Raw genomic sequence first — 26,543 nt, forward strand, 5'->3', positions numbered from 1 at the left:
ATATACAAAGTTATACATGAATATGAACACTGCCTGACTCCAGTTATCCAGCAGCAGGAGCAGGCTTGGGCTAGACCATGCGTGTTCAAGAATACACTGGTCACCAACTCAGGGGGTTATGTCCATCAGGTTCGTTATTATCATTAGCCACGTCATTGAGAACGTTAATTATGGGCTCGAGCAGTGCTTGGGTATGTCCCAGATCTGAAGTTTGCCTCATCCGAGAGTAGTAAACCGGGCAGTCCTTACTATCGCATTTGATTTCCTCGCCCCAACCTACGCCCATACAAGAACGGCATACGTCTCGTAGATTGGCTACCCTTCTTTCGGACTCGTGCATCCGGTACTCAAGCTTGAAAAGCGAAAGATGTGGTTGTTGACGGAGGCACACATTGCATATTGCTTGGTTCTGTTGTCGCTGCTCTTCAGAGTTCAACTTGCTCCGACAGACCACGCAGGAAGATGATCTCATATAGCACTCCAGCGTTTTCTTAAACATGGCATTATTGCCATCTTGACCAGACCGTCCAGCTGGAGTGTTCAAGGCTCCTTCTGTCCGGCGCATTCTTTGGTACTTTGGCATCTCATCGTACCATTGTCGAACGTTGGCGCCAACAAGGTTAAAGATTCGCTCCAAGGGAGGAATCAGGTTTTTTGAAATATAATATTCTGCATCAAGTTCCAGCTGGGGATCCTGGAGTAATACCTCCGGTGGGAAACAGCGATCAATTAGTCGCGCGCCTGGAGCCCCAGAAACGACCACATACGGTACCCGCTCTCCATACTGCGGTTCCAGCTTCGGATCCTCCAGCATTCGTTTCGCACTGATGAGAGCACCGGGAGGAGGGGCACCTTTGTCACTATAAGTCCCTAACTTAACCTCCTTCGCAAAGCAGAAATCTTGCACCGAAACCTTTCCCCGCATGATTTTGGAACATTGCTTTTGAAAGTATTCCTTGACACGGCTCAAATCTGACGTTTCAAATAAAAGCCGTAATGCCTTCTCCTCAATCTTTTGCTCTGCAGGTGTCCCATCTCTTCGAACAGTTTCTATACCCTTGGCATCGAATTCAGGCTTTTCCTGATTTTTAGACTCATACTTATAACCGACGTACCTTTTCTTGGCAAGAAGCACGCATGGATGGTATACCTTCTCAAACTTTAGCTTAACTGGTCGTGGATTTGAATCTGTTATAGTTTTGGCTATCTCTTCCCCAAGGTCAAAGGCTTCTGCCCTTGTACGGCCTTTTAGGTAGATGAACAAGCTGTCAGTATCCCCATAGACAACCTCAGCGCCCCATCTTTTCACAGAGTGGATGAGTGCAATTGCCTTTTCAAGAGTCTCTCTGGCTGTTTGGACAATGCTGTCCGCGATCTCGGAGCATGGCATTCTCCCCGAAAAAGAGGCGGACGTATAGCCATATGTAACGTTGGCAATCAGCTTGAGAGCCAGTTGTCGGTTATTCAGCAAACGCTGTAGAGGCCTATCATCTTTGTCCTCTTTCATGCCGTTTTTCACCATGACCCGAGTTTCAAGGATTTCAGTCAGCATTTTTGCAAGGAGTGACTTCCGAACCTCCTGTTTCGCGTATATAATTCCATTCGGCGCAATGTTAATCTTATCTTTCAATAGGCCCAGTAGGCCAGGCTCCCTTTCATAGTCCGTGATGCCCATTTTGTTTCGACCCCGCCAGTTGACAATCCTGCCGAGGTTTGTTGAGTAGCAGTAATTATAGGCAATCATGATGCTTGGGTAGAGAGATTGAAAATCCAACACAAGTAAAGGACTGGTATAAAAATCGCTTTGAGGTTCCATGACTAGGGGAAGACACTCTAATGCATTTTGCTGACCAACCTGCTTCCTACTTGGGGATATCAAAATGAAATTTTCCGGCTTAGCAATGCGGAACATTAGGGACTCCACTTTGAACTGCGACCCCCTTGAAAATACGGAGTAAAAATCGATTCCCAGAATTCGAGCTTGTTCACTTGTCCTTGAGATCAGCTCGTTAGCGTCCAGAATTTCAAGGTTAAGATCGACCCTTGAAGAGAAATATTGTATAGTTTTGGCAACATCTCTAGGTCTGTCACTCTTGAACCACCGTGTAAGATCTTCAAACGGATAATGAGGGATCCTCTTGTGAAGCAAATGGAAAGCCACATTTTCCATGGTGTACTGAAGAAGGTTAAGTTCTCCTCTCATGGCTCTCCATATATTGATCATATGCCTCCCAGTGACGCGAATGGTGGACGTATGGTTGAAACCCCACCTATCTGTCTCTCTACCTATGCGTCCATGGGATTGTGACTTGACTCTTGAGAACTCATCACATAGATCATAATCATAGCCTTTCCGGGCCCGTTCGATCAGATAGCCCCACGAACCATTGTGAACCTCATAGCCAGTCAGTATATCAGGATCATAATACCTGACAATTCCAACAATTCGGTTCATAAGATCAAGTTCAGACATCTCCTCCTGAAATTCTAGTCTGGGCTCAGGCTTCAACTTCGATGAAAGGCCATAGGTTTCCGAGAGGACTACAATACCACGGTGTCGACCTTCTTCCTCGGATTTAACTGACCAGAATACACAGGCTACCTCATCTTCTTCGGGGTTAGGAGCTAGTGTACCACGGGTGTTGACATGAACCTCTAAGCTCATCACACTCATATAGTTGGCTTCATGCTGTACAGCCGACGATTTGGTCCGCTGGGAGTATTTGAAGCCATGCTTATTGTGCTGAGTGGACGCATCAATTTGGGAAACAGGGACGTCTCGCACAGTAGCACCAGCGGAAGCATTTTTAAGGCGGTTCTTCTGAATATCTCCCTTTTCAAACCAATCAACAACGTCGCTCTGAATAGGAGCTTTCGCAGCAAATTCCCAAGTCCGCAAACTGCAAGCTCTGCGCAGCTTTTTGTTCTGCTCTTCGAAAGCCGTTCGATCCAGCAGAAGCGCGGGTTTTTCGCCATACATAGCAGGAGAAGTTCCTGTAGGATCAAACGTTGGAAGAAACGGCAGGCTATTGCTTTCAAGTTTAAATTCTTTGCCAGCATACTCACGTGTGCGCTCAAGGACATCGCTATCATTACCGTAATAAGCACCTTGGTAGATGACACTTGGTCTTGAGTTGTCTGATATAGTTTCACGGACTAATGAAGTTGATGGACATTGCTGAGTAAAACAATACACCTTTCTAGCTTTGGGCGGTTGATATGACGTGATGTTTTCTGAACCGTCTTGTGAATTGGTAATAGCAGGTCCGACCTTCGCTTCGTTTGGAGAATTCATCGTATTAGACTGAGAGGTACTCCCCTCGGGAAGGAAACGTTCTCTTTTGAAGGTCTCTAGCGTTTTCTTTGTCTGCTGGTTTTGTTGGCTCAGCCTCAGCACCGTAGCTGCATTGGCGGGGTCTTTAACAACTGGAAAAGAGAGACGCTGGTTATCTCCGCCAGAGGCTTTTGGCTTCTGTGAGGAAGCGGTAGAATCGCTTGTAGAAGAATCACCTTTTCCTATGATTGTTTCGTGTGTCGACCCAGTCATGGACAAATGGAATTGGGCCATGAACGATGATTGCGTCTGGGGCATTCCAGTCACTTTGGCCTTCTTGTCCCTCGACACTTCGGGGGAAGACTCCTCATTAAGGTCTCGTTTTCTGAGCTTGGAGTCAATTAGAGTCAAAAACTCGGGATCAATTTCAAACAAGTCACTTTCGCTGTTTATTGGGTCTGAAGATCTTTTGATACCAACTTCTTCAAGCTGGGAAGACTGCAAGAAGACGTCGGGATCCAACGGTTCGCTCTTGTTTGATTGCTTTGTGTTTGGTGCTAATTTCCTGCCAATCACATCGTCTAATTCCTGGTAGTCCCGAGCTAAAGAGTCGTCTATATCACCGGTATCAAAAAATGTATCCACTCCGAAAGAGTCAATACGGTTTTCGTCAACTTCAACATTGCCATTACTGGCTTCTGTGCTGATCTGAGATTGGATAGCATCTGCTTGCGAACTCAGCAAATTTTGTGGATATAACTCCTGGACACTTTCTAAGGCGGTCTTAACCAACTCATGAAATTCAGGGTGGCGAACAAAATCGCTCCTTGTAGGCGAATTATCCCTTTTTCGTCGCTCTTCTGCCACAATAGCATCTATTTGTTCACGGAACTCCTTTTCATGTATCCAGCCACCTGAATGTGTTTGCCGAGGGTTGGATGACATTGAAGCTAGGTCCTTTTGTGAAAACGGAGTACCTTGAGAGCCAGTTAAGCCAAGTTTAGCTTTCCTTCTCCTCTCCTCATCTTTCCAGAGAACCCTTAAGCTTGGTACCAGCTTTTCTGTGATAAATCCTTGATTAGATTCTACCACAAAATCATGGTGTATCTCTCGTTGCCTAATTTCATGGCGATTCAATATATCCTGGACGTGGATATCCACTTCTATTGCACAGTGGCTTTGCCTAGGAAACTCATTAGGGTCGGATATATCCCGTTGAGGAATCGATTCGTCATGCCAAAAATGGTCTGGATTTTCGAGACTGATGTAAGAAGGCACTGGGGGGCGGAATTTGACTTTGGAGCAATTAATATAAGCGCATCCGTGTAAACTGTAATCACACATCCATTGAGGAATGAACTGCAGATGGCTTTCGTATGGTTGCAAAGCTCGTTTCATTACAGCACCCTGGAGAAGAAGGTCTGCAAGCCGTGTCATATGTAGTGGGTTCAGTAAATATATTTTGAAATAATACCGATATCCTACATAATAGCCATAGAATGGAATCCCCTTGACCAGTGATATATAAGCAACGAATGCTGTTGAAGGGTCAAGAGGGTTTCGCCGGTAGCTAAGAGCAAGCGCATGATCGATAGATGCATGTAAACTTCGGATAGCAGCATTCACTATTCGATGTTTAGCCGACTAGGACCTGTAGAAGAGAATATATTCCTGACCTTCCGCGGGATCCAAGGGCCCCTTATACTCAAGGTATAGGTAAGGTAATGCTCCATGTATATGAGCACATACCTTCTGTTCAGTCTCAGTGGCACCAAAAACCCGGATTACTGGAACCTTTATGGACCCTGATCTTAGTTGGGGGCCATTATTATCGGATGTAAACTGAGGATCAAGTTCTGTCGGGGTGGCCTGGTAGTGGTCCACACAGTTGAGTAGGACGCGAAAAACCGGCATTAGCCAAGTATTGACGTGATGGCATTGGAATTAAGTAAAACAAATACATAGAGAAATGCCAGAGGCATTATCATGGTATTATACCATCGACAGAAGCAAAGTCACCAAAAAGAAAGCCTGTTGAGCGAGCCTTGAGTCCAAAGTCGCAAATCCGAAGGTTGATGTTTGGTTAAATTGAAGACGCGAGAAAGCCGCGGCCTAGCGCCACTCACGTGACTTTAACTTTTCTCTTCCAAAGCAGAGGTATCTTTGACGATTTGAGCTTAAGAAGACAAGATATCAGATCCAATAGTGAGGACGCTTTTGCTTGACGCAATTTTTTGACATTTATGATATTTACATATACGGTATTACCATAAAAATGTCACGGCGGCCTACTGATGTTGCGAATAAGGAGCGCAACGAATATATCCCATCGTTCATTTCTAAAAAGCCCTTCTACGTTGACGATGACTCCTCCGCCAACGACTATCTCGAGCATCAGCGTCTCCACAAAGAAAAGGAAGATCAAAAATGGTACGATAGAGGGAAGCGTGTCGGCCCGGCAGCCACCAAATACCGGAAAGGTGCCTGTGAAAACTGCGGCGCAATGACACATAAGGCCAAGGAGTGTTTGAGCAGGCCGAGAAAGCATGGTGCTAAATGGACTGGCAAAGATATTGAAGCAGACGAGCATATACAGAAGGTGGAGTTGGGGTGGGATGCCAAACGAGATCGGTGGAACGGCTACGACGCAAAGGAGTACCAAAATGTTGTGGAAGAATATGAAGAGCTGGAGGCCCTGAAGAGGAAAGCAAAGGATAATGCATCCACAGAGCAGAAGGCAACAGGAGAAGATGGTGATGATGACGTTGATGGCGATGGCGATGGCACATCAGAAGCAAAGTATGCTGAAGAGTCAGAAATGGGCCGACAGCAGGGCAAAGGAACCCGGAATTTACGAATACGAGAAGATACAGCGAAGTATCTGCTTAACCTGGACCTTGACTCGGCAAAGTACGACCCGAAAACTCGATCTATGGTTGATATGGGTGCACAGTCGGATCAAGCAGCCGCGCTGGTCGCGGAGGAGAACTTTATGCGAGCTTCTGGTGACGCTCAAGAATTTGAAAAAGCACAGAGATACGCCTGGGAAACGCAAGAGCGAGGAGATGCTAACCGACAACATCTGCAAGCCAACCCTACATCCGGAGAGTACTATAGGAAGAAGCAGAAGGCTGAAATGGATGCTAAGAAGGCGGCGGATAAGAAGGCATTACTGGAGAAATATGGTGGCGGAGAACATTTGCAGGCAGGCCCTTTGCGTGACATGGCGGTCATTGAAAACGAAAGATTTGTCGAATACGATGAAACAGGAGCAATTAAGGGGGAGCCTAAACCTGCTGCCAAATCGAAGTACGCAGAGAATGTGCTTATCAATAACCACACTTCTGTCTGGGGCAGTTGGTGGTCAAATTTCACATGGGGATACGCCTGCTGCCATTCTACAGTGAAGAACAGCTATTGTACCGGAAAAGAAGGAATAGAGGCGTTCGAGCAGGCCCAGAATATGCTTCAGATAGAAGCAGGGGATGACGACCAAGAACAAGCTCTCACTAAAGATACAATGGAAGATAAGAGCACAGACGAGGGCCGAAACAAACCCGCTTCCAACGCACAAAAGAAACGGAGCCGACATGAGCTTGAAATGGGCGTTACAGAGGAGGAGCTAGAGGCATACAAGAAGGCTCGAACTGCTGCCGCGGACCCCATGGCAGCTTTTCTTGGTAAAGACGAACTGGTCTCATAACTCTCTGATGAGTTGATTCTATAATTTGTATTTATATATTGCCAGCGTTTCAGCAAATATGTCATTTCCATGCATCTTCAGTCTACCTTCTATACTCAGGTTGTTCTGTTCATTCTTCATATTATTCCACCCAAACGCCTACCTGATAGAGTTCGCGTCAATGATTACATAATTTACCGGATTATAGTTTCAACGTTTCCCGTAAATGTTATTACTAAGAGTCACGTGCGAGGGCTTTAACCCTCCCACAACAAATTCGCTTAGTCGAATCTTCAAAGCGGAACTGCAATCTCAAACCAGCGACGACGACATATCAGAGCTTCCAGACGCACCATCGAAGGTACGGGAATTCCTGCTACCAGTTCCACGTATATTCCATTACCAAGAGGATTGCTAACATATCACCGCCTTTACAGTTCCTGATTCAAGATGAGTACGGCTTCCTCCATCCTCGCGTGAACCGAAAAATCTCGAAAATATCCATATAAAATAGTCGACGATAACGATGAATGCGATACTGACTTCTTCGAACAGCTAAGGGAACCTCCAGCTTCGGAAAGCGCCACAACAAGTCGCACACTCTGTGCAGACGGTGCGGTTAGTGATATCCTGATAAACGAATATTAAGGCTCCCAAAGCTACCGCCAGGGAAATTGGATGAGATGCTAGGATGGCGACGATGAGAAAACGGAAGAATCTGACAGCGGATGGAACATATAGGCCTGCGATCCCTCCACATCCAGAAGCACACATGCGCTTCGTGCGGTTACCCAGCTGCCAAGATGCGCAAATGTATGTATACCAAACTGGAATCATGTATCCTCAAGCGAGGACTATGTTGCACCCGGGAGGCACTATTGGCGAGTGTTTACTTACATGGCATACTACTCTGCAGATAACTGGAGTCAGAAGGCCCTTCGGCGAAGAACCACCGGTACCGGCCGCATGCGTTACCTTAAGTCCGTCGACCGCAAGTTCAAGAACGGTTTCCAGACCGGAGCTCCCAAGGGCGCCCGTGGCCCAGAGAAGGCATAGACAATCAAACACCTCCTTATTTTCCTCCCCCTCTCTTTCCTTCCGGAGTTCGATAAGATGTGGCGAAACCCTCTTATTTCTAAAGGGTAGCCTGCGAGCGGAATGGGACTTGTTTTTGATCCATGACACCATTTGACATTTATTATGTGTGTTAAATGGGAATTAGAAGGAAAAATCAACTTCTCTTGTGTCATACCCAAACATAATATAACAAAAATTAACGGATTTCATGGACTGGAGCAAACTATGGAAATGAAAATGGCAGGTTTGCATGGGATCTCTCTTCCCACTTTCAATAAACCATCATCGAATCTTCTGTCAATTAATGAGCTCGTGGCTTTACAACCATTTTCGCGACTCTTAAAATGTTGAGACCCGCCTTATGCTGTAGATGTCAATGAAAATGATTCCAAAAGAAGAAATAAAAAAGAAGAAGAAGAAGAAGAAAAGAGGAAAAAGAAAAGGCACTTCGTTTTTTTCCGCTAGGGGTATATCCGAGGAAATCTCTATTCACCGCGTCCAAATACTTTCACAGATCCATCACTTTGGACAAAGTATAAGACCTCTTTCTCCTCCCAAGTATCGTCATTCTCCCCATTCTTAAGGGTGTCTGTGTCCGCTAACGCTCCTCCTTTACTCACCCGTAACACTCCACTCACGTCTCTGGCCACGCCGGTGTCAAGCCCTCTCAGCTGCATAACCATTTGCGCTTGGTGGGCAAGTGACACCACCAACGCTGAATGTTCTATTTCTAGTGGTGTGGGTTGTTGGCTACTGTGCATGAGCGGCGAATCAGCCGCCACAGTGATAATTGTAGAATGGACAAGCTACATAGAGTTAGTAACCGTCAACCACGATACAGACAATCTGAGTAGTCCAACGTACACGTCTCAATCCCATAATCAATTCACCCATCTCAGTGGAACCGACTTGCATGCTGGGGCCCGTGGATGCGAGAAGGAAATCCGGCTGGTCGAGGACAAGGAGCACATCATTATCACCAGCCTGTTCCGGGGTTTCCTGCCCCTTGCAGATGTCTGCTATGGCAGAGGTAATGACCTTCTCCACCCCGTCCAAGCCACCAGAATTTCCCGCAGATGGTGCCCAGCGTAGCATCCGTATATTCTGGCTATGGCGGTTATCATTTCTAGAAGACTCTGGCGTAGCAAATACCGTAGGAGGAGCAGAAGAAATAGGTGGTGTTGGGGGTGCTGGGCGAGCAAGTAACGGGTTGGCTCTGCCAGAAAATGAGATTGGTCCCGGCTTGGGGGCGCGGGCAACCTGTGATGACGACTTCGGAGGAGTTCTATCAGGTAGTGGGAAAGAAGGTGAAGATATTGAGCTCTTTCTAGCGCGAGTTGAGGCCGCCAGAGCTTCTCCTGGCGCCACAGACTTCGGCGTTTGAAGTGCAGGGGAGGGGGAAAAGAGGTTGGTTACCCCATCAACGAACGAGAATCTCCCTTCCTTGGATAATTTATTCAAATCAAGACCCTATATAGAGTAATATCAGTATGATTTGACAGCGGAATTAAGTATTATCAAGGAGGCTCGCGACCATACCACTCTCCTTGCCTCCGCCCTCCAGAATTCCCAACCCCGAAGGAAACTGACAAGCACGACCTTTCGTTTTTTGGATCTTTTTACAGAGTCGTCTCTTTCGAGGCCAGCTGTATCTTCCAGGCCATCGATATTACCTCCTCTCCGCAAAGGTATCTGTAGAGTATCACAGAGGCACCTCAGCACAAGCCAATTGCTCGTTGACCCGAGGACTGATGTTATGAGATGTAGAGACTGATACGGTGGCGGGGCTGTGTATGGCGCCAACAAGGGTGCTGTTGCCGAAGACATGCTTCTTCTTTAGCTCTCTATAAGCGGTCTTTACGGCGGATAAGTGTTTCTCGCTGTGCTGTTCCGCTTGCCAGTAGTGAGAAAGCAGGGAGTGGGCGAGATATCAGACTTCATTCACCCTCGTTGCTTTGCGTTTGCTGGAAATAACCTTTCGGGGATCAACCAAGTCGCCTCCTCCTCGCAAACTCAGTCATCAGATAAGATAACTAAGACCTAAGTTACGCTAACTAGTTACCGCTGCCTTTTACGCTTACGTTGTAAAAAGGTACCCGGTTCCTTACTTTCAATAACACTATCAATATGGACTCGGCGGAGAGGGAAGAACGTAGCTAAAGCATTTTCTCAAAGTAGTTATAGAATAGCTTGGGATTTGAGCCTCGTTGTACTAGTTAATAGGGATCTAGCTGGGTATCAAGGTAATGCACCGCCATATCTTGCAAATCAATAAATGTCCCCGCCCTGGTCCCATAAGAACGTTACGCCGTCGCAAGTTCAAAATGCTATGAATCACATAAAAGAAGTTTAAGTTCTGCTAGATGTTAAGGAGCATCTCCAGTTGATTGACTGCCGAGGGATCCACATCCCCGTCGTCTTCCATTATCTCTATTTCTTCGTCATCATCGATCATCTCGTCTGGTCCTGTCGGGCCGTCGAGGAATGAAGAAGTCAGGTAGTTCTTCTGCAGCGGGGGTTGATTCTCCTGGCCTTCCTTTGGCCGTGGATGTGCAACGGGGCGCTTTGTCTCTGTGTTGTAGTTTTTACGAGTTTCGGTTTCAGTGTTCTCGTTGCTAATATCGAGCAAGCTTGATTGCTCTTCAATCGGAACCGATCCGCGTCGGCTTGAGTCAATTGTACACGGGGTAATAGGAGTGAAGATATCGTCATCAACCTCAATTAGGCTATCAGATTGCTCAGTGTCCAGTAGTGGAATAGCACACTTGGCCTTGGAGCGGGAATCTTGGTCAACCGCGTGTTTGTCGTCTTCATTCGGATGACAGGCCAGTTGGTCGAAGGCGTCTCCAAGCCCATCAAAGGGATCAAAACCCAAGTCGTCCTGGAAGAGTTCAAGCACTTCTCCTGCATGCTGAATGCCTCCGGCTGTCTCAACGTCACGAGGAGCATCATTAATACCCTTGATACCGTTAATTCGGCGAATTCTCGATTGTTCATAGGCAACTGAAGACCATGTCGCAAGTTTGCCTGCACCCTCCATAATTCCTGTGTCGTCAAAGTGCCTATTGGCAATTTTTCCAAGAACGGGTTGGAGTACCCAGGGGAAACTAATGAGAGGTATCTGGTCGTTTCTGAGGTGTTTATAGTCCTTCTTAATGGCATTGCCGACATCGTGTCCCTTAGAGGACTCTTCTTTGCCCAAAGCGTCTGCTACTTCTTGAGCTGTCACTCTATACATTGCGACAGCCAGTGGTGCAAGATGCTGGAAATCTCTTCCACCAGCCTCATCCTGACACATTGACAAGAATCTTTCACGCAAAGCAGATGATATCTGGCCTAGCTCTTCGTGGAACTTATAGTCCTTGCTCATGTTCGCGTGACCTAAGACAAAGGTCGACCAAACCTCAAACTCGGTTTTGATTTCATGTTGAGCCATGATTCTCCGCATGTCAGCATCATAAAGAGCTTTCAGTTTCTTTGCGGCCAGTACCATATCCTGGCTGACAGAAATATCGCAGTTAAGGATACGTTCGTCGAAAGGGGCTTCAAGCTTCGGTCGAAACTCAACGCGCTCAACAATGTCATATATTTGACCGAGGATCTTCTTGGACTGATACTGCGCTTCTTTTGGCTTGTACTTTTTCTCCATAAAGTGTGGCCATCTTCTCGGAACCAAGTCTCTTGTCATGTTGGCCGGTATGCCGCTTTTGTTGTAGTCAACGGCTGCAGAGTGTAGCTGGGCTAGTTGAATGCATCTCTCGTCATTCACACCGTCCTCTAGATAGTCTGCAAAGGCAAGATGTGCATGTGCTATCTGAGGAAGACGATCGTTCTTCATATAAGTAACGAAGAATGACGTAATATCATTTACAGTAACATCTCGATTGAGGCTTTGGGCGTTCGAAGCGGTGTAGTCCATTGGCTCACGGAACCAATCCTTGGGGAGTGGGACGAGATCTTGATCCCAGATGACAATGTAGTCATCGCCGTCTAGATCGCCTCCAGAGCATGTACTTGGAACATCTCGATCCCCAGTTTGCGGGAAGACAATGACGTCCTTCAGGTGATGAAGTGCTGGAACATTGACAGCTCTCACCACACGGATATCTCCAGGATGCAATGAAGGGTTCCTTGCCAGGATACAAGGTCCTTCAATTACCCGGTACTTCTTCTCCTCTTCATTGTCGAACACCTGGACAAAAATTTCAGGAAGGTATTCTAGTCTTTCCTCGTAAGTGGCCTCGATCGAGGGTCGCTTTTTCTCATAGTAACCTTTCAGCGTTGCCGTCTCATCCAGACAGCCAAACAAGCAGGCTCCTTGATCGATAAAAACCTTTGCTTTTTCCTTCAGATATTTGATTTGCCATGCGCGCCACAACTCCAGTAATGATTTAACAAATGGATCACAGCTACCCTGAAATCCATCGTGGACCATTTGAGCGGGTAGGAGCGTCATTTGGTTTGGATCAACACGCTTTTGAAGCATAGACATCGCCTTTGTCTCACTCGTCATCGCCTGCTCCATATCCTCGAGCATCAAGCGCAACTTCTGGATGAAAATTTCATCACTGACACCTAAAGCTGATAATACCACAATGAGCTGGCGATTAAGATGTGCTGCCGCAAACTGAGACCATCTGATAATCTCAAGGCCATTATGAATTGCTGCAAATTTGTATTGACTCTTTCTAATGTGAACTTCTCGGCGTTGAGCTTCGGGTGAGACTGTCAGGATTCCTTTACAGCCACCAAGCCGGAACTGGAATACAGATGGAGGTTCTTCGGAAGGAGTTTGTAGTTTAAACTCGGTCATAATCATTTGTGCGAGGAATTTAGAGATCCGGCCAACCCCGTCAGAGAATATGTATCCGTTGCGCTCGACCTCGTCGATTGTTCTGACGGTTACTGGACAGCCAGTAACAGCTCTGGTGGTTGAAAAACATTGACCTAACCGAGCGGCATGCTTTGCAACAATTTTGATGTCACTGAAATGACCCATCCATGCACGAATATTTGCAGCTGTAAGATTAGGCAGAGAAGCGAAAAAGTATGCCCCATGTTCTCGGAATTGAGAGTTGCCAAATGCAAGGAATTCGTAGTGCCTATCTCCTACGGTAATTCCATTGGTCATGGTCCGCTTCACGCGAGTAAAAACCTCGTCCATGCAGTTGTTGTAGGTTGAATTTATTCTTCCTTCGTACTTTTCATCAGTGAACCGGACGCGAAGAAATCTGTCTGCATATTCAATATAATGTCTTATCACCCGATTGGAGGTATCAACTGTAGGGGTATTGAAGTAGATCGTGGAGGGAGTAACGGTTGCTGAGCGCATGTAACAGCAGTACTTTGGGATTCTCCGATTTGTTACACCAGAGAAGAACTGAATGTTAAAGATCTCCATTGGGTCATGATATACGGTCTTTTCTTGGGCAACATATTCCAGTAGATCCTTACCATCACGCTCCCCAAGAGATTCAAGCTTCTTGGCAAAATCCTTGTCAATTGTGTATTCACTTAGAAACCCATGAGAAATGCAGACTTCGAGTTGATATCGCACAGCATAAGAGATATGCGTGTACTCGTTCTCTGCAAGGTCCTCAAGGGATGATGTGCGTTTAGAAGCATAAGTAGAAGGAGGGTCAATCCATCTCCATGCAAGGTCTGCTGTGGGAGGATGTCTCTTCAACGTGAAGCTATTGATATTCTGGATTTCGACATTAAAGTCCTTTAGGATTTTTGTAAGCGTATCCAGGCTTTGGGTATTATCCGCATCAGGCAAGTGGAAGGTGACTCGAAAGGTTGTCCAACGTCCTGAGAGCACATTTATTAGCAGGGGTATCAATCACTATTAGTCAGGTACCGCTGGAATACGAACCTATGTTGATCACAGGGTGGGCCTTCTTAAGGCTAGTCTTGGAATGAACTAGGTCGAGCGGGTTGTGGACAATATCAGTTTGACGGTACCAGGTGTCATCAGAACGCCATATGTTATCAGCTTCTGAAAAAGTGTTCGACAGGTCTTGCAATTTCCGGTGATATGAAGGCGGAGAGTCCAGCGAGAAGATGAAAGATAGCTCATCATTCTCTGATATGCGTTTGATACGCGATAGATGAACAAAGGGGATGCGAATGCGGTAGCTATGGACTGTATGCGGGATTGCAGGAGGCAATCGTGTTTCCGTCTTTACCATTTGGAAGAAAATATTGATCTCCCGGCGATGCAAGTCAGCAACAAAACGAATATATTCCTGGAAGCTAGCAGTAATGGTTCTCATGATAATCATGGATTGCTCTCCGGAAAGACAGCCGATATCCAGTGATCTACCCACAGCCTCCTTTTGATGGTCAGTTAGCCCTGTGCCATTGAGCGAGCAGAAGAAAAACAGGCCACTTACAAGAGACAGAGGATACATAATTTTTGGGTCCACTGGGCTAGGGACCTCCTTTCTGCGTCTGAATGTATCCACACGAACTGAGATGATGATACGCTGGCCATCTTCGAGCTCTAATACATGCCGTCCATCTAACCAGAAGGATTCTTTTGGCGGCGGTCTTCCCAATGTTAGTTTAGTCAATGAAATTGGTCACAATCACCTTTTACTAACCTAAACCGAATCCGACCCCTTCCCTCTCTCTTGCCTCTGATGTCTTCGAATAATTCGATGAAGTCTACTGTTCCACAGGCACTGAATGACTTCCAAAGTGTATAAGTATTCACATTAGGAGGAAAATTTGATACCGTCACCGCCAGAGATTCCCACGAGATCCAATGAGGAGCTAGATGCGAGGGCTTGACGCGTTCCAGCATTGTTTGGTTTGGCTTATGCGGGCTCTGGGTGTAGATTCCAGGAGGAAAAGCACCAGGAACGCGTCCATTGGGACCTGGATAATTCATCGGACCTCCTCGACCAGCTGGTGGATGTCTAGGGAGTGAAAGGTGGTTAGCAAGTGAATGAGCAGAAGGTGACGTGCTTTGTTTGATATCAGCAGAGATGCCATAGAACCAGCTCACCTTGCTCGGTTGGCGTAATGGTTCATTTTTAGACGAGCCTGAACTGCTTTGGCCTGTTTATCCAGCAGGTCTGATGAGCCTGGTTTGGGCGGGTGGGCGTCGTTGTTGGTGTTCTGTAGAGATTGTGGTGTTGTTGCGGAGGTTGAAGTTGAGGTCGAGGCTAAAGGTGGAGACGTTGCTGTTGTTGTAGATAACTTTGCCTGTTTCTTCTCCTTCTCCTTGCTTGGGGTCTTCAACACTCCCACTTTGACAGCTTTGGTAGCCTTCGAGGGGCCTATGTCTGTCTTCAGCGGAGCCTTTGAATGTGTCTTAAGCTTGATGTCCTTCTTTGCCTTGATCTTAGGCGGCTTTGAGGATGTCTTCTTCACCTGGATATCAGTTGGCCCTGACACGGCCGCCACCGCTCCAGAAAGCTACAGTGTTACAGAGAGTTGATATTAGCCAGGCGAGTAATTGTCTATGAGTAGATAGATGGAGAGAAGAGACCGCGCAGGAAGCGGTTAGAAACAGAAGGTGAGTAATTCAGTTATTTTGGCCCTTTGATTAAACCAAACAACTGACAAACATCCAGATATATATTTGGGAATATATATCATTGCAACAGAAAAAAAGGGTGAAAAGAAAAAAAAGAAACGCCTTACAGTATCGGTGCCCATCTTGCTTGGGGACTATCACCTCGGTCTCAGTGAGTGCAGCTCTGCGCGGAGTCCATATGACCGCCAGCTGAGTCCCCTGATACAGCTCAGGCACTGTGTATAAAATTGATTGAATGGAAACAGGACGACGAAGCACTGCAGATGTTTTATGTGCTTGTCTCTCTCTGCTCGACAAGTGAAGGCAACCCTCTTACACGCCTGCTAAGCCTTTGTTGAGGTTGGCTCCAGTCCGAGACAAAGATCCTTCGATTCAGCTCAATATTTATACTATAACAGCAACCCTCCCCAGCCGGTTATGGCTGAAAAGGCGAGTCTCAGTGCCGGAGATATCTTTATTCAAATGTAACCTGTCCGAAGGAAAAAGATGCAAGTCCACCAGCCATCATACCAAGCAGAGCAAAACTTAAGGGGATTTATTATATTTCAGCAGCCAGACACACTTCATCATATCAAATCCACGGAAACTTTTGCCCATTCACGGTATCAAAGCTACTGCGCGGAAAGTACCGTGGTATATTTTCTTTCTAGCAGCAGACAGGCGGAAAATAAGAATAAAAGTCTGCAGAGCCGACCGGATTGAAAAAGGAATCTAAGAGAGACAAAGGACGCGTTTATCTTCTTGTTGTTTGCTGTTTCATCGCAACCATCGCGAAAGACACGGTGAGAAGTGAAAAAACTGCCCTTTGTGGCAAACAACGTGAGTTAAGGGGCCTTCGTTGCCAAGACGCCAGTCGATCTTAGGGCAAGGATTCTTCACCAGGATGAAACCAAGATGCAGCTCGACATGTACAAAACGACGAAGAAACACTGAAGGGTGTAACTGATTGAAGGGAGGAGGAATGCGTCGCTGGCGATACCGCCATTACTTCGGTGTGAGGTAGATCATCAACGCTGTTTTGTTGATGGCCTGAATGAAAGACCCGGATTGGTTGACATCAAAGGAACGACATGCGTGTGGCTTGTCCTCCCAAGTCACCCGTGTGAGAGGCGGCTACTGGCATGCACTGTGCAGGCCTGGGCCATGTGGAGGACATGGTTCGTACCAGCTACGCCATCCTACACACAAAGTAAACGCGATGAATACGGACTCATTTGGAGAAAACTACCCGGCCCAAGTAAGTACTTTGTCTTTCACACCGCCGGCTTCCATGACTCATCAACTTGCTATCTCAGGTGGCCCGAGAACTACGGCTCATGGTCTCCTGCCATCAGGCACTTGCACTTGGCCACACCAAGAGCGCAGAGGAGATCCTGATTCCTCCGGAAGAGAATAAATGATTCCTCATGGTAGAGCTACAGAGTTCTAACTGGAGATTCTCCATGGGGAGCGGAAGTACCCGCACAAGGCAATCCTTTAACTAACCAGCTTGTTAACTAGTTAGTTAACGTATCGACCTTTTTCTTGTTATCGCCGCACCCTTAGACACCACCTGTCAAACTACCAATAATGTGCCACCTGTTAGAGTAATAATACACCTGAAGATGTGAGCCAGTCTTTTTTGTCATTCATCGCCAAATTCCACCTTGGCAAGTGGAGCAGCTTTCCGCCCTTCGAGATAGCCGGCATTAGCCCCTTGAAGAGAGCAAAGGATGACTCGTACTCCGTATGATGTTCATATCTCCAACTTCGGCTGCAGACAAATACGGAGCGGCCATTGTGATAGGATGTTACAGCCTCCTGCGAAGTCGTTCACGGTAGGGTCGTTAGAATTGCTTTTCTCGGTTGTCCAACCATGACCCGGTTGTCCGACTAGTTATCAAGTGAACTCCGTACGGACTTCAGCCGTGTGAGCAAGTCCGAACACCCACCAAGAAATCGATTTTTGCTTGACTCACAAGTCATATTTTCACAGGCTGGAGCCGCATCGTCAGTGAATACAGCCTCATCCTAGAGCGAATAAACAGCGAACACTCTGCCGTTCTCCGTATATCGACATGCGAATGAAATATCAACAATTCGAAGCAGAAGAGATCCAGAATCTTCCCAAAGAGGAAAGGTCATCGAATAATACCCGAGGAACTTTAAAGTTTTCTAGAAGAAAAATAGAGTTTTCCCTATCAACTTCGCCCGCAGGTCCAAATTATTGATCAATTTTCAAAGGCGCCGAGAAGATATCGCCGGGCAGATGATTTGCCTGGAGAAGAGACGCAGTTCCACGATGGCGGAATACACGAGTTTAAAATGATCGTCTGGGTGGCTGAAGAAATCTAAATGAATAGCATTCCCCCGAACCTGGTACCAAGAATTAGCACTCAGTGACGTAGTTACGCGAATGTCTTTCCGCATTCTGCGCAAGAGAAGAGAAGGGATGGCGAACGATGCCCAGAATCCTCCCATTCCCACGCGCGAACTAATTAGTATAACCGCATGATAAGGCCGAGATTGTTTCAGTCATTTCTGGGGTTTGGACCTGACTTTAGCCGAGTGTACGTCCAATTTCCCCATATTCCTCGTGTGCGCTTGTCCGGTGCGGGTACAGAGTCAATCTGGGCGAAGAGGCGAATTTAAAAGGGCTCTGGTTCCCCTCCCCACAGTTCTATGGATTCAATTATTCTCACTGAGCCTTTTCCCCTTTTCTTCTTGAAAAGCCCAAAAAGAGTTGCCCGTTGATCGTCGAGCAGCTGCTGGTCACTTCTAAGCCAGGTTGGCCATTGACATCTATTGACATCTATTGACATCTACACATCCAACATGACCTCAGAAAAGGTGGAAGGCGTTCTCATGGAGGAGTCAAGCCCGGGGGTGCAGCAATATACTTCCTCTGGCTCTGACATGGCGTTGGAAGAGAAAGGGGAAGAGCTTGGTTTCTGGACTCGTTTGGGATGTACACCGGAGTCATTCAAGAGACGACGATTGACTGGTGGGAATCAACTCAACCAGACACTCAAGTCGCGACATCTGCATATGATCGCAATCGGCGGAAGCATAGGTGCAGGTCTATTTGTCGGTTCAGGCTCTGCGCTGGCAAAGGGTGGTCCTGCGTCGCTGGTCCTCGACTTTGCGATCATCGGTGTGGTATGTTGTCTGTGGCTAACTAAGTGCCCCAGGGTTTCAGGAGAAAGCTAACATGGATATAAATAGATGATGTTCAATGTCGTGCATGCGTTAGGCGAACTAGCCATTCTCTTCCCGGTCTCTGGCGGATTCTATACCTACTCTGCCCGTTTCATTTCCCCAGCGTGGGGATTTGCGATGGGCTGGAACTATGTGTTTCAATGGCTTGTGGTCCTACCGCTAGAACTAACCGTAACCTCCCTCACGATAACGTACTGGAAAGTAGATATCAGTGTCGCGGTATGGATAACAGTTTTCTTGGTTGCCATTGTGATCATCAATATCTTTGGAGTGCTCGGATACGGCGAGGAGGAATTCTGGGCCAGTGCGATCAAACTCACCGCCATTGTCATCTTTATGATAACCGCTATTGTACTGGCATGTGGAGGCGGTCCAAAGGATGGCCTCTACGGGCAGTACTGGGGTGCAAGGCTTTGGTATGATCCAGGGGCCTTCCGCAACGGTTTCAAGGGTATGTCGTTTCTTCACTGCCGGACAATAAAATGTGTTCATGTCTCAACTCTACGGAGTACAAGAGACAGAATATTGCCCCAAACATGTTGAGGCTAGATACTGACTGGTGAATAGGATTTTGTTCCGTATTTGTGACGGCTGCCTTTGCCTTCTTTGGCACGGAGCTAGTTGGACTGGCAGCAGCGGAAAGTAGAACGCCTCTCAAATCCCTCCCATCCGCCATCAAGCAAGTCTTCTGGCGAATCATCCTCTTCTATATCCTGGGCCTCTTCTTCGTTGGCCTGTTGGTACGGAGCGACGATAAACGGCTACTTGGCGCCAACACATACTCGGATTCTAATGCCTCGCCATTTGTAATTGCTGCTAAGGATGCAGGACTGTACGGCTTCGACAGTTTCATTAACGTCATCATCCTTATCTCGGTCCTCTCTATTGGAAACTCTGCTGTGTATGCCGGATCTCGAACCTTGACAGCCATCTCCGAGCACGGGTATGCACCCCGTATATTCTCATACGTCGACAAAGCGGGCAGGCCGCTTTTCTCCACCATATTGGTCATTGTCTTTGGGGGGCTGGCGTACGTGAACGTTTCTGGGAAGGGACCAGTCATATTTGATTGGTTGCAAGCTCTTTCTGGCTTGACTGCCCTGTTCACCTGGGGAAGCGTGAGTTGACTAACCTCATCCGCCATTCTAGTACTCTGAATCAATTTTTCTGTCTAAAAGAGCTGCTAGGCTGACTAGAGTAGATATGCTATTCGCATATTCGCTTCCGAGCCGCATGGGCACGTCAAGGCAGGTCTCTAGACGAGATTCCCTTCAAGGCCTGTTTTGGAGTATATGGATCGTGGGTTGGCCTCTTCATCATCTTTGTTGTCTTCATTGCCCAGGTATGTTATGCTTTTCCTGTTCCTTTTTTTTTTTCTTTTGACTTCATTAGTACGTAACTATGTGGATGGAAATGGTCTGACCCCTGGCAATAGTTCTACATCGCAGTATCCCCTCTCAAGGGTGAGGCATCGGCCGAAGGCTTCTTCAAGGCCTACCTCGCTCTTCCCGTAGTGCTCTTCTTCTGGTTGTGTGGCTGGCTCTGGAAGCGACAGGGCTGGACAAAAATCGAGGACATCGACGTCGACACCGGCCGCCGTGAGATTGACTGGGAGGAGCACAACCGTGAGATAGACCGGATCAAGCAGTCATCTTTCCTGAAGCGAGTTGTGCATCGATTCTTCTAAGTTAACGGATGACCATACATATACAAAGGTATGTAAGAATACTAGATATACTTGAGAATCTGATCGTGTGTCTGCAGTGTAATATTTAATCCAATCAAAATGTGTTCAATATTCAAGCATCTGCAGTCTCGCATAGCAAATTCTTCAGCAGACAATCAGCTTCGCAAGCCATGAAAAAGCAAACAAGCCCAAACAAAAAAAGGGCCTCAAGCCATAATCTTGTTCGCCTCTGCTTCAGAAGCCTAACAAGAGGCCAAGCAAGGCCCCATGGGGCGGCGTAAAGGGTGCATCCATCTCTCTTCCGCCTGAAGATGGAGATCCAGGGTCAGGCACTAAACAAGCCATACAAAACATACAACCACAGCGACAGCGACGACGTTGAACATCTAGATATGCGTAGAAAAGATGCCCTGGTTCGGCCGGGAGAGCAGCCCGTATAGCTACAACTTATCGTCCGAGATGCACCGCGTCTAAACCCCCTGTTTAGCCAAAAGAAACGACGAGATGGAGATATATATTCAACGTCGTCCGTCGCTCATCGAGCAGTTAACGGTCACCACGCAGGACATCGCGATCGGTTGTCCACCATCATTCTCCAGCCCGCTAGGCATGGCAGTGGAGAAGAGCCTTGCATCAGACTATCGCTTCCGTTCGTGTCCCACAGCAAGGTTGCAAGATCGAACGGGACAACCAGAACGACGCCAAAGCCGGGGAAGACAAGCAGGACTGCCCAAACCTCGATGTCTGTCCCGAAAGCGTCCCGAGATCTGAGAACGGAGAACGGAGACGAGGAGCAGATCCATGTCTACCGATTCCCGATGCCGCGAGTGTCTCTTCCAGCTGCGCCGATGCTGGGCAGCGCCTTGGACGGCCTGAAGGCTTCGCGAGAGCCGTCCGCTAACTAGCTAACTAGTTAGTCAAGCCGCGCGAAGCAAAATGCTGAAGTCAAGCCACTGAGAAAAGGCCCAGGTAGCTAATTTCACCTAGCGTCTAACGGCCAAGCGGGAATTTTCTGGGGTCTGCTACTTAATGCATATTATATATGGAGCCCCGTCTGTGGCAGGATTCAGAACTGTATGTTCGGACTCGCCCCGGGGTCTCGGGTTGGGTTTGCGCCAGGGATGAAGCTTCATGCCATCGTATACCAAAAATACCACCACAGCAGCAGCAGACAACAAGAAGAAAAAAGGAACAAGAAGGGGAAGAGAGGCAGAAAGAGAGAGAGACCGGCAGCGCCGTGTGACTCGTCGACGATGATCACGATAATAAGAAGACGACGGAGGAAGACGGGCGTTGAGAGCGGTGGACGCAGGATTAATCTAAGAGTCTTTCTTGGCCGCCTCTTGGGGCATTCCTCAGACTCTGGAGGGAGATGTGCTACAGTCCAAGACGAGGAACGCTGTTCCACCGCTGTTTGAGCGTCTGGCGGCGGGATGGTGGTTATACATGATTATTCTCCAGGCGGTCCATCGTGGAAGCATGGTTACAGCTGTGGGCGTTGCCCCGTGTTTCGAACCACCAGGTGGCTCTCCCAGCCTCCGCGATCCTCCTTGACATAAAGTATTATTGGGTACGTACGGAGCCCATCCACTTGGACAGCGGGTTTATTTACTCTTCTTTAAGCTTGTGTTGCAGCCAAGGACTACAGACGGCCGGCCATTGCGATCTTCAGCCGTTCCGTGTCTTTGCCAACTGTGTCTATAAAAAGCGAGAAGGCATTCCGACCTCTCCCCGAGACGGCCAGCAGGGGTCGACGCAGCAGCAGTCGTCTAACTAGCTACTCTGCCGCACTGCTAGTGACTCCGTATACAGAGTACCTAGGCTACTTAACTATACTAAGAGCTGCTAAGGCTGCCGCTGCTGGCATGAGATATTATTTTGCATCGTCACAGTGGCCAAAGATAAGGAACACTTGGCCAACTCTATGGCCCACCACAGCTCAATCAGAATCACGACATCCGCAGCCACACAGATCAAGCAGACCAGACAGAAGAAAGGCAAGCCTGAACAAGAGTTTCCAAGGCGTCTCGTTTAATATTTCCAAGGCTTCTTCTTCTCCCTAGTGGCGTACCTCGAACGTGATATGGTTGCCCTGGCGGGCCTTTGGGCGCTTTAGGACGGAGAGTATACACCATCTTGGTGTGCTAAGACGCCGGGCACACTGTGTTTTGGGAGTCGAGATATTGCTCCAGACTGAGTCCCGACTGCTGCCCCTGTCGAAGGATTCTGGCCTTTTCAACCAGCTTTGCATGCTCTGCTTCGGTGGGAAGGAAGACAGGTTCAGGCTCTCTCCACATGGCAGTCCGCGAGAATAGTTTACCACGTCCACGAGGGATGCCCATGCAGCTGGAGCAGAAAAAGCAACACCCCCCTTCAACACGGTGTCTTTTGGACGATGGACGCTCCGTATGTCTATATACGGACTCGGAAATATTGTGGAAGCTCCCCGAGCGAAGATCAATGGTCTGAACTCAAGGTTTTGCACTCGTTTAGCGTTTGCGCCAGGAGGCTTCTCGCGCTTGCCAAGTTGCAGCTGACGACAGGGCGGCCATGTATGACGCTACAGGGGTTTCTACAAACCGGCTGAATAGACACCCATATATAGAGGCGGGAAAATAAAATATATGGAATCAGAACGCCAGCACGTCGTTTCTTTTGCCATTTGCTTTCCCGTCTCCCCGGTAGCGCATGGTTTGATACGGCTTCTACCACATGGACAGCTCTTTCGCCAAGAGTTTCGACTCAACCGTCTGTCTCGTTTCCCGCTGCGAGATATAGTCCGCCGGTATATATATAAATACCGCCAGAGTTACCTCACCTGGCAGTGTTTCTCCATCTACCAGAGTCCGTTTGTCTAGCAGCAGGAGCGGACAGCGGAATCAGAAGCATATAGTCATCATGTCTGCCAGCAAGCTCGGCCGGACCCTGGCAAAGGCCGTGGGGATCGATGTTGACTATAGAAAGGAGCCCCGGGAATCGATGCGCACAGCTGCCGAGTCCATACGGTCTCTGGAGCATTTTGACGAAGATGAGCCATCGGCAAAGGAGTGGTTGAGGAACCATTCGCCTACGGTGAAGGGCACGGTCGACTACTTCAACTCTCTCTTTCCCTTCTGGAACTGGATCTTCCATTATAACACTCAGTGGCTCATAGGCGATATCATCGCCGGTAAGCTGTTTCCGCCGTTCCTTTGAATTATCTATACACAGGCATACTAATGGTGTAGGTGTCACCGTTGGCTTCGTTGTCGTGCCTCAGGGCATGGCTTATGCCCTTCTCGCCAGACTCCCCCCTGAATATGGACTATACACCTCTTTCGTCGGTTTCATCCTCTACTGGGCCTTCGCCACCTCGAAGGATATCACGATAGGAGTAAGTAGACGCACACCAACCGCCTCGATTAAGCCAGTTCATCAATTGCAGAATAAAACCTAACATGACTCCAGACCGTCGCAGTCATGTCTACCATCGTTGGCAACATTGTCACCAAAGTCCAGGCGAAGGAGCCTGATATTTCAGCCCCTACTATTGCGAGAGCCCTCTCCCTCATCGCCGGTGGGTTCCTGCTCTTCATTGGTCTTACCAGACTTGGCTGGATAGTTGAGTTTATCCCCTTGGTTGCCATCACCTCCTTCATGACTGGTGCCGCCATCTCTATTGGTGTCGGCCAGATTCCGGCCATGATGGGCCTCAAGGAGGTCAACAACAGGGAGTCAACGTACAAGGTCTTTATCAATGTCCTCAAGAATTTGGGCCATACCAGACTTGATGCTGCCATGGGCCTGAGTGCTCTCGTTGTTCTCTATGTCATTCGCTTCTTCTGCAACTATATGTCCCAGAGACAACCCAATAGACGCAAGATGTGGTTCTTCATCTCTACCCTGAGAATGACCTTTGTCATCTTGCTCTATACCATGATCAGCTGGCTCGTCAATAGACATGTCAAGGATTACAAGAAGGCTAAGTTCAAGATTCTCGGGCCTGTTCCGAAAGGTGTGTCTCATCTCATTTTCATTTTGCAATGCTCATATACTGACTGAATAGGTTTCCAACATGCTGGTGTCCCCGAGATTGAGGCAAGATTAGTGAAGGCCTTTGCCCCCGATCTACCAGCAACAATCATCGTACTCATCATCGAGCACATCGCCATCTCCAAGTCATTTGGCAGAATCAACAACTATGTCATCAACCCATCCCAGGAACTCGTCGCTATAGGTTTTACCAACCTCTTCGGCCCCTTCTTGGGTGCTTATCCTGCCACTGGATCCTTCTCCCGAACAGCTATTAAATCGAAGGCTGGTGTCCGCACTCCTCTGGCTGGCATCTTCACTGCCGTCATTGTTCTTCTAGCCCTCTATGCCCTTACCTCTGTCTTCTTTTACATTCCCCTTGCTAGTTTATCTGGCCTCATTATCCACGCTGTTGGTGACTTGATTACGCCTCCCAACGTCGTCTACCAGTTCTGGGAAGTCTCACCACTCGAAGTATTTATCTTCTTCGGAGGTGTGCTGCTCACCATCTTTACCGAGATTGAGAACGGCATTTACCTCACCATTGCTGCCTCTGCTGCTCTGCTGATCTATCGCATTGCCAAAGCGAAGGGAACTTTCCTCGGCCAGGTCAAGGTGTATCGAGTCACCAAGGACGACAGCCTAAGGAAGAGCGACAAGTTCGGTGAAGATGCCAAGTTGAACTCTCGGGAGGCTTTCCTCCCAGTCGAACACCAGGACGGCTCGAACCCGCTGATTGAGGCCCAATCTCCTCATCCAGGTGTCTTTATCTACCGGTTCAATGAAGGCTTCACATATCCCAATGAAGGTCGCTACCTGCACCACCTGACAGAGTACATCTTCAAGGTTACCAGACGCACCCAGCTCGACACCTTCGCTAAGCTCGGGGTATGCTCTACCTTCTCACTCACCTTTGATGAATGTCTTAATTAATAACTCGAATAGGATCGACCATGGAATGACCCCGGTCCACGACGTAGTGAAGCTGTTAATGTTCACGATGCCCGCCCCATTCTCCGGGCCATTATTCTAGATTTCTCCTCCGTTAATCACGTCGACGTGTCCTCCATCCAGGGCCTAATCGACGTCCGTAACCAGCTCGACCGTTATGCTGCTCCAGAGATAGTAGAATGGCACTTCGCCTGCATCTCCAATCGCTGGACCAAACGCGCCCTCGCCTCCGCTGGCTTTGGCTATCCGTCTCCCAAGTCTCCTGAGCTTCTCGGGAACTGGCGACCTATCTTCAGTGTTGCTGCCGTGGGAGCTGAGGAAGTCGTAAATGACAAGCCTGGTACATCTCATCGAGCCAACGCATCGTCTAACCCCGCTGCTCCCTCAGATGACCTGGAGATTGGACACGCTCCATCCTCTGATGAGGGTGAGTACGAGGATGAGAAGACCAATACTCAGATTATAACCAACCAGGTCAACTCTTCCTCGCACGCTCTACCCCGGCGGGTCGGTAATGTACACAGCATCAACCGTCCTTTCTTCCACATTGATATTCAGGCTGCTGTCGAGAGCACTCTACTCAACATCGAGACCAGGACTGCTTCTGCCAAAAACTCTTCAGCGCCCAGTGTCACTAAGGGCTTTGTCGAGTAATATTTTTCCTATCTGTCTTTTTATTCCTTTGTTTCTATCATGTACTTCGGCTTGTTCTCGGGGGTTTTTTAACGAATCTTGTTCCATGTCTAGCACTATATCCTGTTGTATTGCTTTTTGGATATCCCTATATAAAACTGCCTGCTTCGCGCGCCCCATTTGACTACGGTATGCAGTATATTCACATCATATAGAGCGCAACGTCATCAATATTAGCATAAACATGTTTTTAAGCATAATATTTAAGTTGTGAGCTTGGACGTCTTGGCATCAAACTCGGCCGGCTTTACCCCCGGTCCACCGCGAGGGTCGGCAATCTTTGATGCCGCCGAGGTAGCCGACGATGGAACCAGCAGAGGGCCCGAGTGTTGTCTCTGGCTGTGTTATAATGACAGAAAACTAACGTACTAACTGCTGACAGGCTGGAGAGATCTCTACAGGCAAGGCTATAAAAACGCAATCT

At 48.0% G+C, this 26,543-nt stretch overlaps 8 protein-coding genes across 12 annotated transcripts; 5 read left to right on the forward strand and 3 right to left on the reverse strand.

Moving 5' to 3' along the window:
- Nucleotides 1-100: 100 nt before the first annotated feature.
- Nucleotides 101-5,188, reverse strand: TERG_11842 (uncharacterized protein; the record flags this gene model as incomplete). Its single annotated transcript, XM_047750892.1, has 3 exons — nt 101-4,899; nt 4,951-4,978; nt 5,024-5,188. The coding sequence occupies 3 exons, from the start codon at nt 5,186-5,188 to the stop codon at nt 101-103; spliced, it is 4,992 nt and encodes a 1,663-aa protein (XP_047605647.1).
- A 361-nt stretch (nt 5,189-5,549) lies between these two features.
- On the forward strand, nt 5,550-6,977 carry TERG_02396 (uncharacterized protein; the record flags this gene model as incomplete). Its single annotated transcript, XM_003237631.1, has 1 exon — nt 5,550-6,977. The coding sequence occupies one exon, from the start codon at nt 5,550-5,552 to the stop codon at nt 6,975-6,977; it is 1,428 nt and encodes a 475-aa protein (XP_003237679.1).
- A 670-nt stretch (nt 6,978-7,647) lies between these two features.
- Nucleotides 7,648-8,148, forward strand: TERG_02397 (60S ribosomal protein L37; the record flags this gene model as incomplete). The annotated part of the gene is made up of 1 exon (XM_047747909.1): nt 7,648-8,148. One exon carries the CDS (start codon nt 7,648-7,650, stop codon nt 8,146-8,148), a length of 501 nt encoding a protein of 166 aa, XP_047603878.1.
- A 370-nt stretch (nt 8,149-8,518) lies between these two features.
- TERG_02398 (uncharacterized protein) lies at nt 8,519-9,860 on the reverse strand (the record flags this gene model as incomplete). Its single annotated transcript, XM_003237633.1, has 3 exons — nt 8,519-8,839; nt 8,898-9,503; nt 9,573-9,860. The coding sequence occupies 3 exons, from the start codon at nt 9,858-9,860 to the stop codon at nt 8,519-8,521; spliced, it is 1,215 nt and encodes a 404-aa protein (XP_003237681.1).
- Nucleotides 9,861-10,392: 532 nt separating this feature from the next.
- Nucleotides 10,393-15,701, reverse strand: TERG_02399 (uncharacterized protein; the record flags this gene model as incomplete). Its single annotated transcript, XM_003237634.1, has 6 exons — nt 10,393-13,844; nt 13,909-14,368; nt 14,429-14,585; nt 14,639-14,956; nt 15,046-15,458; nt 15,687-15,701. The coding sequence occupies 6 exons, from the start codon at nt 15,699-15,701 to the stop codon at nt 10,393-10,395; spliced, it is 4,815 nt and encodes a 1,604-aa protein (XP_003237682.1).
- A 798-nt stretch (nt 15,702-16,499) lies between these two features.
- Nucleotides 16,500-17,704, forward strand: TERG_11843 (uncharacterized protein). Its single transcript, XM_047750893.1, has one exon. The coding sequence runs from the start codon at nt 16,613-16,615 to the stop codon at nt 16,973-16,975; it is 363 nt and encodes a 120-aa protein (XP_047605648.1). The 5' UTR covers nt 16,500-16,612; the 3' UTR covers nt 16,976-17,704.
- A 559-nt stretch (nt 17,705-18,263) lies between these two features.
- TERG_02400 (uncharacterized protein) lies at nt 18,264-21,164 on the forward strand. Of its 4 annotated transcripts, XM_003237635.2 has the most exons (5): nt 18,264-18,717; nt 18,784-19,228; nt 19,345-19,895; nt 19,979-20,119; nt 20,213-21,164. In XM_003237635.2, the coding sequence occupies exons 1-5, from the start codon at nt 18,394-18,396 to the stop codon at nt 20,462-20,464; spliced, it is 1,713 nt and encodes a 570-aa protein (XP_003237683.1). In that variant the 5' UTR covers nt 18,264-18,393; the 3' UTR covers nt 20,465-21,164. The 4 variants fall into 4 exon arrangements, with proteins under 4 accessions (XP_003237683.1, XP_047605650.1, XP_047605649.1 ...); XM_047749413.1 differs by having other exon boundaries at nt 18,264-19,228; XM_047749412.1 differs by having other exon boundaries at nt 19,979-21,164.
- Nucleotides 21,165-22,978: 1,814 nt separating this feature from the next.
- On the forward strand, nt 22,979-26,080 carry TERG_02402 (uncharacterized protein; the record flags this gene model as incomplete). Of its 2 annotated transcripts, XM_003237637.2 has the most annotated exons (5): nt 22,979-23,633; nt 23,692-23,837; nt 23,912-24,458; nt 24,510-25,363; nt 25,421-26,080. In XM_003237637.2, exons 1-5 carry the CDS (start codon nt 23,363-23,365, stop codon nt 26,078-26,080), a joined length of 2,478 nt encoding a protein of 825 aa, XP_003237685.1. In that variant the 5' UTR covers nt 22,979-23,362. The 2 variants fall into 2 exon arrangements, with proteins under 2 accessions (XP_003237685.1, XP_047605652.1); XM_047749415.1 differs by having other exon boundaries at nt 22,979-24,458.
- Nucleotides 26,081-26,543: the final 463 nt, after the last annotated feature.

Source organism: Trichophyton rubrum, assembly GCF_000151425.1.
Source record: "Trichophyton rubrum CBS 118892 genomic scaffold supercont2.2, whole genome shotgun sequence".
Classification (NCBI taxonomy): Eukaryota; Fungi; Ascomycota; class Eurotiomycetes; order Onygenales; family Arthrodermataceae; genus Trichophyton; species Trichophyton rubrum.